This window comes from Trichosurus vulpecula, chromosome 8 (assembly GCF_011100635.1).
Source record: "Trichosurus vulpecula isolate mTriVul1 chromosome 8, mTriVul1.pri, whole genome shotgun sequence".
NCBI classification, from domain to species: Eukaryota; Metazoa; Chordata; class Mammalia; order Diprotodontia; family Phalangeridae; genus Trichosurus; species Trichosurus vulpecula.
The window spans coordinates 213,090,936-213,104,179 of record NC_050580.1 but is presented as its reverse complement, the minus strand read 5'-3'; the positions used below and the strand labels follow the sequence as shown (position 1 = coordinate 213,104,179).

Genomic DNA, 13,244 nt, shown 5'->3' with positions numbered 1-13,244 from the left:
CTTTTAGGACACATAATACACAAGCATATAAAACTTTAAATAATACCTTATATTTATTTAGCACTTTTCACATATAGTATCTCATCTGATCCTCATAACAACCCTGTAAGGTAGTTTCTGAGAGGCAACGTGGTGGGTATAGTGGAAAGAGCACTGGATTTGGAGTTAGAAGACCTGGGTTCGAATCCTGGCTCTGCTACTTACTACCTGTATGACTTCCCTGGGTCTGTTTCTTCATCTGTAAAATGAGCAAGTTGGATTAAATGACTTCTAAAGTCCCTTTCGGGTTTAAATTCTATGATCCATAAAGACTGAGGCTCAGAGACGTGACTTGCCCGAGGTCACACAGAACAGTTGGTGGCAGAGCCTGTCACTCAAATCCAGTTCTTCTGACTCCCAATTCAGTGCTCTCTGCACTGTATTACACTGTTTAAAGCTGAAGCCAAAGACATTTTCCATTATCTAAAACTATATATAGTGTATCTGCCCCTACAGACAAACCAAGAGCCCATCTGCCTCCTCTGTTCTTGGCTTGGAGCTGGTCTCAGCTTCATCCCTAAATTCCTAGGGATCTCTATGCCTGGAGATCCAATGGCAAAGGGCTGGAGCCTTCTCTAACGTTTCACCGACTCCTGGCTTACAAAAGGCAGTATGATGTACTAGAAAGAACAATCTTGGAATTGGAAGACGTGACTCCAAGTTTGGATTTAAGGCCCTGGCTCTAACACTGTGACCACAGGCAAGGCACTTACCCTCTATGAGCCTCAGTTTCCTCACCTGTAAAATGGGAGTAATAATATTTTCACCAGAGAGCTCACATAAAAAGCCATATAAATGTGAGTTTTCATTACTGTATTTCTGAGTAGTACAACGTCCCCCCCTCCCCTCATACACAGCATCTTAGCAACTTTCTAACACCTCTAATTTACCATGTAATAACGTGCGTTACAGTTGTCTGTGTAGACACCAAAGCTTTGTATCTATTTCAGCACCTAGCACAGTGCCACCTGTAAGTGGTAACTACTTACTACAACGTTTGCTGCATTTTATTTTAGATATAAGCCCAAAAGCCCCTAAGGGTTTACAGCAATCTAGAATGTCACAGATAGGTCCTACCTGGCCTCAGAGCCAAGGGACACCCAGAAAGCTGGGGACAATTCCAGGACTGACCTGGGGCTGACCATTAGCTGTTTCCAGGGATTCAGAACCCTGGAAGCATCTCAGCCTTGTTAACCATTCTCAGAATCAGGGACAATCTTGAATCGGGGTAGATCCTATTGTAGCTGTATTGGTGGGACAGAATAAAATTAGCCTTTGTGGACTGAAGGCAAAGCAAAGTTTACTATAGGATTTCATGAATAGTCTGGTTATCACTTTAGAAGCTGGCCAGTGGCCTATACAATAAGGAAGCTGAGCTAAATGACAAGGAAAGTTGGAAAACTTAAAAAAAAAGAATACAAGCAAGGATATATGATGAATGGTATGTTTCAGAAAACCAAACAAACACACTGGTGAGAAGCATAAAGAATATACGACAAGGCAAGATTTCAAAGGAATTAAAAAGCAGGAAATAATGAGACCCAGGGATAAGATAGAACTAAAACCAATATTCATAAAATAAGATTTTTCCTTAAGTCATCAATGCAGTTTAATATAGAAAAATATTAGATTATATATAAATGTGTAAAAATATTAGATGTTAAATTTCTTTTTATGCAGCAAGCACATAGCTTCTAACATCTGTTATAAGAGAATAGAAATCCTATACCTCTTGTATGGGGAAGAAGTACACTGCAATTAAAAATGTTATTTAAAATTGGTTCCAGGTTATTTATTGTAACACTGGGAATGTTTATTTTAGTTATATAATTGAATTGATCTGAACTTTTATGCCATAAACCATTTCCTTTTTATGAAATCCAAATGATCATTTATTCCTATTGGAAACAGTATGCTATCTATAATTGAGAATTAAGATCCATTTATAAGGAAATTTGTTTCCTTCTTACCTGACATTCCATCCATAGTAATGCACCAAGTATAAAACCTCTCCATCATCAATTTCAGTACTTTTAATACTGGCTTCATAAATTTTCTGAGTTTTTCCACGTCCATATTTTACTTTTACTTTGGTTCCTGTTAGGCAGGGCTCTATGTCCTCCTCATCTTCCTCCCCTTCAGATTCCTCTTTGTTTTCAATTTCCTCCCTGTAGCAAGTTATAATATTGATAATGCTACTAATTATGTAATGGTAAATAACAACAACAAACACAACTGCATGGGCAAAGAAAAAAAATGGTGCAGAATATTCACTACCTATTTAAACATTACCTTCATAACATGATGGAGGAGAAGGAGAAGAAGGAGGAGAAGGAGAAGATTATCATGGACTAGTAAGGGTTTAATCATGTAAAGGTGCACTGTACCAAATGTCAACTCAGACACTTCTTAAAGGGCAAAAACCAAAGATGAGAGAGGGACAAGAACAATTTTGGCAAATAAAATAAAATAAAACAAAACAAAATGAAATAAAATGCACTGAAGCATCACAACAAAGATGTTTTCAGGGTCTGTGCTATGAATGTCCTACATGAGAAATTGATCCACAGAGAACACTTTGGTAACTAAACAAGATAAAATGGGGGATAAAACCACCTTGTAATCAATCCTTCCTTGTGAAGAAAGTTAGACCAGGTTTATTTCACACTGACAAAAATAAAGCCTGTCTTTTTCTATGCACTTAAAAAAAAAAAAGCTTCATGATACATCCTTACAAGTACATCTGTGCATCAAATCAGCCACTGATACTGAGAGGTGGTTTTCAAAGTCAAAATATTATATATACTTATCTTAGTTTATTTCTAACCTACCATCTTCCGGGAGCTTTTCTAATATTAGAGAGTATAAGAGATTACCATAAAGGTTATAGTTACTTAAACTACAATTATACTTTTGCGTTTTTTTGTTGTTTTGTTTTCAGTGGGTAAGGAGGGTCTAACCCTATGATTTCATCGGTATAGGGAACTCTCTCCATGTGATAAAGATCAACAACTCCTCTAATTTACAAATCTAGTGGATTACTTGGGGAGTACTGAGGAGTTAAGTGACTTATCTGTGGCCACATAGCTAATATGAATTAGAGGCAGGGTATAAATCCAAGTCTTCCTTATCCCAAGGCCAGCCTGCTATCCACTAAGCCACATTGCCTCTTAATATTCTGAATTAATCCTAAAAAAGTACATGAGAGCTAAGTAACAATTCTAACACCATTCTGAGACTCCTGGGGCACTGATGTTTTAACAGTAGAAGTTAATGAGACAAAGTTGATGAATTAGTACAATCAAATACTTTATTATACTGCACAGGTATACAATATCAACATAGTGACTACTGGGTCACCCAATGCAGAAGCTGTGATGGTCCCATGACTGTCACAGCATGAATTCTCCATTTTCTTCAATGAGCATCTAACAAGGTACAACTTGATACTGATATTTCTCTAAAACTTCTTTCCTCACTATGATAGACACCAGCCTGCCATTTGTAGAGTGGTCATCCTACAGTCATTCTAAAACTAGGAATATTGTTTGCATACTTGACTTACTAGTAAAAAGGATGATACTGTTTTGCATTTAGGAGAGGGAAATCTGAACTCACAGAACAAAGTCTTTCCCCTTTTTCTTTGTAAATTAAAAGTTTTTAAAAACTCAAGATTTTCATAGATTTACCTGAATGTATATTTTTATGCATATTTTTAGAACTCTACACATAACTTCAAACTCTCTCTTCTCCTTACTACCAAGTGTATGTTTCTAGACCTAATATTATGCTTTTGTCTCTTTTCAATTCCAATTCTCATCATCTTTAATGCCAGCTTCTCTTGAAACTTGGTCACAGCTCAATTTAAATTGAATTCTGGCTCATTGGTGCTACATTCCTTTCTCTGTAAATTTTACCATAAAACTAACTATACCTGAAAATATCTCCCCTTCACATTCATAGCTCTCTTTCCTTTCTCCACATTCATGGCATATTTTCAGAAGACTGGCAGTCACTAATTGCAGGAATAATTTGGACACAGATGCCAAGCTTTCCCAATTATTGCGTGAATACAGATTCCCATAAAGTTATCTTCACATAATACAATAACCATAAAACCAATAATCTAGTGGAGATGGCAAATTAAGAAGTACTATTGTGTCTTACATCATTTTATCCGTAAGTCTAGTTAACATTTCTTCTACCACTTGAAAATTATTCCTCTATTTTGTGATCTTCATTTATAGCAGCAATGGTCATATAGTTTAGTCATAGGGTCAGAAGCTTTGTTCTAACTAGTTGCAAAATACTATGATTATTTTAAAGTCATTTTCGAATGCTCAGTGAACAACATAAAAAAAACACGGGCTTCTCTTGAGTCAAGATTAGGAAGGAGATTAAAAAAGTAAACTTTATTGGTGAGGCCTGGGGTATAAATTTATCTTTTAGTTTCACTTTCCAAAAAAGGGTCACTAGTGCATGCCACTTAATCTAATAAAGTAACTTGGCAAAGAAAAATGTCTGAGACAAAGCTAACACACACAAACACCTACTAGTACTGTGCACCCATGTGTTTGTTAGCTTCCCCACATTGTACCTTTTTTTAAATGGAATTTTTGCTGGCGCTGTTTCCTCTTGTCCACTTCCTCCATTTTTCTCCAGCTCCCTTCCCTGCTGTCAACTGCAGGACCTTTCTTTTGACTGGGTGGTGCAGCCTTCTTTGAGGCCACTGTCTAGGGCACAAGTGCTATTAAAATGGTGCGACCAGTTTATTCTCCAGTTCCGTAAGGCAATACACATCATCTTCACAATGTGTCTCGCCTTCACTAGACAAGAGGAATGAAGTCCCAATAAGAATAAGTTCCCTCAAACCTGAGTCACTAACACAGGAACAAAGTGCTACGATAATAAGAGGCAGACATTTTTAAGGAGTAAACATTACTTATTTTACCTCTCTCGTCTTTTCTCTTCCTCTTCATCTGAGTCTTTGTCTGATTCCTCCTGCTTCCTAATTTTCTTCTCTTTTGGCTTTGGTGTGTTTTTTCTTCCCAGTAGTGCCTCATTTTCCTTTTTCTCTACAATTTCAGATTCTTCTTCTATATCTTTATTTTCTTTATTATTATCTCTTAATTTGTCTTCTGTTTTTTCTTCTTCATTTTCTTTTTTAGCAGGGGTTACATCTCGAGCAATTCTCTTCCGACCCTAACAAAGGGAAAAACATCTTGTAAAATAGCTATACCTGGAAAGGGGAGAAATAAAGAGAAACCACAATGCCGCCAGATCTTCACAAAAGCTATTAGTCCTATTTCTGACTTATGACACCAAAATCTGATCTTGATATTAACTTTATCTATCTCATATAAAAATAATTATGCATACTCCTGAGCAGAAGAGGCTTGCAACTGACTGAAACAGTTAATTGTGGCAAAGGTATTGAGTTTGTTGGCCAGAAATTATACCACAAATGAAAAGCATTTTTCCCTTCTTTGTCCACTACACTATGAAGTGAATCAAAGGAACGGTTTTCCTTAAATGGATAACAAGGAAGCTTACTGGACTGACAATAATTTGCCTTATTTCTGGAAGCTCCTCCTAACTTGCCCTAATGTTCCCAACTGAATCTGAAAAGGTGACCTATTCTAATCATAATCCTAGAGATTTAGAACTAAAAGGGACCTTACCTCATCTCTAAAATATACAGGGAATTGAGTCAAATTTATAAGAATACAAGTCATTCCCACATTGATAAATGGTCAAAAACAGGCAGTTTTTAGAGGAAGAAATTGAAGATATCTATAGTCATATGAAAAAATGCTCTTGATCACTATTGATTAGAGAAATGCAAATAAAAACAACTCTCAGGTACCACATCCTTCCTGTCAGATTGGCTAACATGTCAAAACAGGAAAATGACAAATGCTGAAGATGTGGGAAAATTGGAACGCTACTGCATTGTTGGTGGAGTTGTGAACTGATATAACCATTCTGGAGAGCAATTTGGAACTATGCCCAAAGGGCTATAAAAATATGCATACCCTTTGACCCAGCAATACCACTTCTAGGGCTGTATCCCAAAGGGATCAAGTGGGAAATGGACCCATATATACAAAAATATTTATAGCAGCTCTTTTTGTGGTGGCAAAGAATTGGAAATCAAGGGATGCCCATCAACTGGGGAATGGCTGAACAAGTTGTGGTATATGAATTTAATGGAATACTACTGTGCTCTAAGAAATGAGGAGCAGACGGACTTCAGAAGAACCTGGGGAGATATGACCTGATGATGAGTGAAGGGAGCAGAACCAGAAGAACATTGTACACAACCGCAGAAACATTACTTCTGTGACGACTAACTTTGATAGACTTGGCTCTTCTCAACAATGCAAGGTTCTAAGACTGCTCCAAAAGACTCATGATGGAAAAGGCTATCCATATCTAGAGAAGGAACTACGAAATCTGAATGCAGATTGAAGCAAACTATTTGCTCCCTCTTTTTAAAATTTTATTTTATTTTTGGCTTTGTTTCATCTTTCTCATGGTTTATTTCATTGGTTGTAATTCATCTTTACAACTTGATTACTGGGGAAATAAGTTTAATGTGAAGATATATGTAGAACCTATATCAGATTACATGCTGCCTGGGGAGAAGGGGGAGGAGGAGAAAATATGGAACTCAGAAACTTGTGGAATTGAGTATTGTAAACCATAAATAAATAAATAATAAATAAATTTTAAAAAAATTAAAAAATAGAAGGGACCTTAGAGTTCATCCAGGGGTGAGGAACCTGTGGCCTCAAGGAACATGTGGCACTCCAGGTCCTCAAGTGCAGCCCTTTAATTGAATCCAACCTTCACAGAATAATTGTGTGTTCTGTGAAATTTGGATTCAGCCAAAAGGCCACACTTGAGGACCTAGAGGGCCACATGTAGCCTTGAGGCCGCATGGTAGACCTGAATGCTAAACCAACGCCCTCAAGTTAAAGATGACAAACTGAAGTTCAGAGGCTAAGTGATCTGTCTAAAGTCACCAAAAAGGAAGAGCAGTTCCTTTAACTCTTAATCCATAGTGCCTTCCAGTCAGCTAATCAGTCAATCAAAAGTTTACTATGTTAATGTTAAATACCAATTATGTGCCAGGCACTGTGCTAAATACTAGGGATATAAAGAAAGGCAAAAGACAGGCCCTGAACTCAAGGAGCTCCCAGTCTGATGGGAGACACAATATGCAAATGACAATATACAAAATAAACGAAGGATAAATTAGAAATAATCAACAGATGGAAGGTACTAGAATTAAGAGAGTTTGGGAAAGGCTTCCTTTAAAATATGGGATTTAGCTGGGACTGAAAGGAAGCCGGAATATGAAGATGAGAAAACATAGAGGTCAACTACACACAACGCCTAGAGCCAAGAGATGAAATGTCTTGTCTGAGGAATAGCTAGGAGGTCCAGTGTCACTGGATTGAAGAATTGGAGGTGGTTGAGGGGGTAGTGGGAGGCATGTAAGATGTAAGAACACAGAAAGGATGGTGTAGGAGCCAGGATATGAAGGGCTCTCAACATCACAGGATTTTATAGTTGATCCTCAAGGTGACAGAAAGCAGGAATTTATTGAGTAGAGGGGTGACATAGCCAAATTTGAACCTTAGGGTTCCAGCAGCTAAACGGAGGATGAACTAAGGGAGAAACTTGAGGCAGAGACCAATTAGAAGGCTATTTCAGTAGTCCAGGTATGAGGTGATAAGGGCCTATATCAGAGTGGTGACAGAGTCAGAGAAGAGAGAGGAAAGTATACAAAGGATGTTGCTAAGGTGAAATCTATAGGCTCTGACAACAAATTAGATATGGGAGTGAGAAAGAAGAGTCAAGGAAGACTCCTAGGTTATGAGCCTGGGTGGCTGAGAGGATTATGGTACCCTTGATAATAATGTGGAAATCTGGAAGGGAAGTGGGTCTAGGAGGAAAGATAATAAATTCAATTTTAGATATGCTGAGTTTGAGATGTCTAACAGGCAGCTGGAGATGCAAGACTGGAGGTCCACGTTATAATCAAAACTAAGCTTTTGCTAATTCACTAGAAGTCATAAGCACCAAACCCTAATTTATTCACTGGAACAGAGTATTGTATATAATTTAATTAAAATAAAGGAAAGGCTACCTTGTATTTTAAAATATCATACTGAATTCTCCATGACAAATGAACTGATTTAACAAATATTCTTCCCAGTTTCTGGCTGTTACGTTAGCAATGCCAAATTCAAGGGAATGAGTATGTTTATTATTTTATTCATTCATCAAACAGTAATTTCATTTCAGTTCGGCATGCTTCCTCTCTTTTTAATTCTCCCCCAAATCAAACTATCATGAACAGAAAATTCATTTCTTAAGGTGTCGAAACACACACACACACACACACACACACACACACACACACACCCCTTTCATTCTGATAATGGGTTCCCAATACTTATTTTTAGATGCTAATTTGCTAGAGGGGCTAGTCATTAATTTTATCTATTCTCCAAATTCTATAGAATGGGGATGATTTTGAACAATATACTTATCTGGCATAAAAATACAAATATAAGAACAGATTTTTGGGTATCTACGGAGTTTATTATAGGACTTATCCCACAATACCTGACAAATGATTAGAAATACCTTTTTTTACATCCTTTACCATTTTTTCCTCTTTTAAATTTCCTCCTGTTTTCCCTTCCATTTTTATGATTTTAAAATCTCTCCAAATCTCCTACTTCCTATATGGTATTCATTTCATAATCATGAAAGCAAGTGCCTCTCAATATTCATCTCCCTTTTTCACTCCTGACCAAATTATTTCACTTCAATACTGTGTCCAAGTTATTTATGACTTAAGAAAACTTCCAAGATACTACACCAATCATCACTTGCAAAAAATGACTGTCTTAGAACCTGACATTCCAATGGGAAGTCTCTGGGATATTATTATTATTGTTATTAAATACTCACATAACATATATTCAAAGAATTTCAAGTCTCTTATACTGTTGATATTTTGTAATTCCTGGTATAAATACACTCAAACAAGCACCAGAGGACACTATTTTTCTTTATTTTTCACAATCTTTCATAAAAACACCACACACATTCTTAATAATACTTAAAATAAACCAAATAAAAATCCACTTACTCTTGGAGACTTTAGTTCTATTTCTTCTTTTTCACTTTCACTATTTGAATCAATGTTTTCTTCAGTTTCACTTTTTACTTCTACTGAAGGCATTTCTTGCTCCACTTTCACAGTTTCTTCCATTGATTCCTCTAGTTTTTTGATTTCTTCTATTACTTTTGGTTCATTATGGTGAATGGTCCTAAACTGAATATTTGCAGAACGGCAATACTCCTCAAAACCATAGAGATATCTAAATAAAAAAAATTCAGAGTATAAAAATTGCTATACTTAAAATTCTGAAGAAGAAAGAAAAGCTTGGGCAGTACAACTCCAAAAAAATACAAAAAACAAAAACAAAACCAAAAACAACCCAACCTCAGAATCATAGTTCTTAACCTGGGGTCAGTGAATCTAGGTGGTTTTTTCCCCCCCTTTAATATTTTGCAATTTGACTATTATGTTTCAACATAATTGGTTTCCCTCATTTTATGCTTTTAAAAGCATTATTTCTGGGAAAGGCTCACCAGACTGCTGAAAAGGTCCATGACAAAAAAGATGAAGAATTCCCACATTATAGGAAAAAAAATTAGCAATAACTGGAAATGCTAAGTATAAAAAGAATTCTTTCCTAAAAAAAGTCTGATTCCCAGTTATTCATAGGATGAACAGGATACAGATATAGAAGGAACCAATGTTTTCCAATATTTTAGAGAATATGGGTACCTACTTTCAAAAATAAAAAAATTTCACAAATGAAAACAACTCTTAGGTACCACATCTCTCCTGTCAGATTGGCTAAAATGACAAAACAGGAAAATGATTAATGCTGGAGAGGATGTGGGAAAATTGGAACACTGTTACATCGTTGGTGGAGTTGTGAACGGATCCAGCCATTCTGGAGAGCAAACTGGAACTACGCCCAAAGGGCTATAAAAATGTGCATACCCTTTGACCCAGCACTACCACTTCTAGGGTTGTATCCCAAAAAGATCACACAAGTAGGAAAGGGACCCATATGTACGAAAATATTTATAGCAGCTCTTTTTGTAGTAGAAAAGAATTGGAAATCAAGAAGATGCCCATCAACTGGGGAATGGCTAAACAAGTTGTGGTATATGAATGTAATGGAATATTATTGTGCTACAAGAAATGGAGAACATACGGACTTCATAGTGACCTGGAAAGACCTACATGATCTGATGCTGAATGAGGGGAGCAGAACCAGGAGAACATTGTACACAACCACAGACATACTGCTTCTGTGATGACTAACTTTGATAGCCTTGGCTTTTCTCAGCAATACAAGGTTCAAAGACAGCTCCAAACGACTCATGATGGAGAGAGCCATCTACATCCAGAGAAAGAACTATGGAGTCTGAATGCAGACTGAGGCAAACTATTTGCTCTCTTTTTTGGTTTTATTTCTTCTTTCTGATGATTCATTCCATTGGTCATAATTCTTCTTTACAACTTGACTACTGTGTAAATAAGTTTAATACGAAGGTATATGCAGAACATATATTGGATTCCATGCCATCTTAGGGGAGAGGGAAAGAAAATTTGGAACTCAAAAACTTGTGCAACTGAGTGTTGTAAACTAAAGATAAAAAATCTAATAAAAATAAAATAAAAAAAATTAAAAAAAAAAACAATTTCCAAGACCTTAGGGTCTTTTGTAATTATTGTATTATTAGTATTTATCTAGAAAACACATAATGACAGAAAGCTGTTATCAATTCAGTTAACACTTAAAAATGAATTTATTTTACTCAAAAGAGGTTCTAAACACATTTTTTAAATGCTCAATAATCAAATGGATCTGTGATCTCACTGATTCTGGAGTTCTCTCCTACAATGTAGATCACAACACATACATGTTTTCCCATACTACATGACTTTTATCCATGTCCTCCCCAAAGTTCATCACAGGAGTCCACCCAACATGTAGGGTGTCCTTCCACCATTTCTCCTGATACCATGAAAGTACTAATGGATCACTCTGGCTGTCCCCATCATTCCTTGCTTTTGACTTGCTTTGACCAGCCCATCTTCTCTTTCTGGCATACAATTCTTGGATGACAGCTTGCTTACACCTACCCCTGTGCCTTTCCATTGCCCCCGGGTGTTGTTCACATTTAGTTCTTAAGAGGCAGTTGTGTCCCATGTCTTGCTGCCATCCAGCCAATATCAGTAAAATGTTTGTATTGAAAAGATCGGCCTTTCTATTATGAGAAGCTTGAGGTGAGTAAAAGTTTCTTGCAATTTCCCAAAAGCAATTCAGTAAGCTCTTTTCCTTTTTTCACCTCTGGGCCCAACTTTCTGTCTATCTGTATTGTCTGCCCCAAATATACATAATATTGGATGAAGTCTGTAAGGTACCAAGTCATATTATTTATTCAGTCTACAGAGGAATATTTATTTACTTCATAATGCCTTGGACACAAATGGATTCACAGAGGATCTTGCAATATGTTATACGCCCCACAGGCTGAGAACCGCTAATGCAATTTAATCTTATTTTACAGATGAAGAAACCAAAACCCAGAGATGGAGAGAGACTGGGCCAAAGTCATAAAGATAGTAAAGTAACAGAGAAGGATTCATACTCAGATTCACTGACTGAAAATCCATGGCTCTTTCCACTGGATGACAGTTACTTCCTTCTCATTGAAAGAGATGAGGTTATATATCATACCTTATAACTTCAGATTAAAAATATTGGCTAGACCCTTGGAACTTCAAAAGAAAGGAAAATAACATAGGTCAAACTGAGGAAAAAAGAATAACGTTCTATAAGTTTTCATTTTAATTATCCAAAAAAAGTCATCTAGGAATATCCTAACTGAATTTTTCTATATGTAATGCTTTCTTGTGATACATAAAATAGTTTACTGGTTCTTTATAAAAATAATTTCTTTAAGTATTTATTCTGGATGCATAACTGGACTACTTACTTTCTATAAGCAGTTTTTACATTGTACGAAGCTGCAGAATTCAAAATAGGAATGCCAAGGTCCATATAAATTTGCTTCCACACAGCACCACTATCAATCTGTAAAAAGTAAATTTCATTTGTTAACAACTGGGCAGGGAAATAATCACCATAACACTCTTTACATAAACCAAGAAAACACATACTGATAATTTCCTCTTTCTGCCACATATATACACATTCAGAATCTAAACACTGTTACACTTACATTGTCACAGCCACCTTGATGATAAACCAGCCGGAAGAGTTTGAAGAGATTTAGATCTTTATAGCCCAAAACAGGTGGTTTATTGATGGGAGTACCTTTTGGTATAAAAAAAATTTTTTTGAATAAAATTTTTATTAAACTATAAAAGCTTTATTTCAAGAAAAAAATCATCAATATTTTGATTCCCCCAAAACTCCATTAGTTATAGTCTCTCACTTGAAACAGTCAGTCAGCATCTTTGCTCTAATACCCAGCAAATACTGGAAAGGATCTTCAACTGGTATGAACAATCTAGAATTCAATTTGAGTCAATTCAGCAAACATTTATTAAGCGCTTCCTATGACAGGCACTGGGAATACAAAGACAAAAAAGAAATCCCTGCTCATGAGGAGCTTACATTCTCTTGGGGAAAACAACATGTAAATAGATAAGTAAACAAAAGATAACTTAAGAAAGAATACAGTACTATCAGCTAAGTAGGGGAATCAGGGAGGAAAGCTTTTAGTAGATGGTGTATTTGTTCCATCTTAACAAAAATTAAGGCTCTTAAGAGACAGGTGAGTAGAGAGTGCATTCCAGGCACTTCTAGAATATTGTGAAGTAGCCTTGCAAAGACACAGAAGAGGGAGAAAGAGTGCTGAATTCTAAAAACAGCAAGTGGGACAATTTGGCTGTAATGAAAAATATTCTTCTTACGTCCCAGTGAACCTGGAGGTTAGTGGGAAGGTTGTGTTTCTTACTATGTATCTATTTCTGGTTAAATTCAATTTAAAATTAAAAAACTTTTAGAACTTGTCTAATTGTAATTAAGTTTTATTAACACAAATAATGGTCCTAGAGCTAGTACAAT

The 13,244-nt window shown here is 36.2% G+C and overlaps 1 protein-coding gene across 2 annotated transcripts in view; it reads right to left on the bottom strand.

Moving 5' to 3' along the window:
- Positions 1-13,244, bottom strand: part of ARID4A (AT-rich interaction domain 4A) — an 83,119-nt gene that overhangs the window by 17,320 nt on the left and 52,555 nt on the right. For both annotated transcript variants that reach the window (XM_036734918.1, XM_036734919.1), the window contains exons 13-17: positions 12,394-12,488; positions 12,148-12,245; positions 9,212-9,443; positions 4,991-5,241; positions 2,010-2,207 (exon numbers count right to left, since the gene is read on the bottom strand). In XM_036734918.1, coding sequence (XP_036590813.1) covers positions 2,010-2,207; positions 4,991-5,241; positions 9,212-9,443; positions 12,148-12,245; positions 12,394-12,488 — 874 coding nt within the window. The remainder of the gene's footprint in view (positions 1-2,009; positions 2,208-4,990; positions 5,242-9,211; positions 9,444-12,147; positions 12,246-12,393; positions 12,489-13,244) is intronic.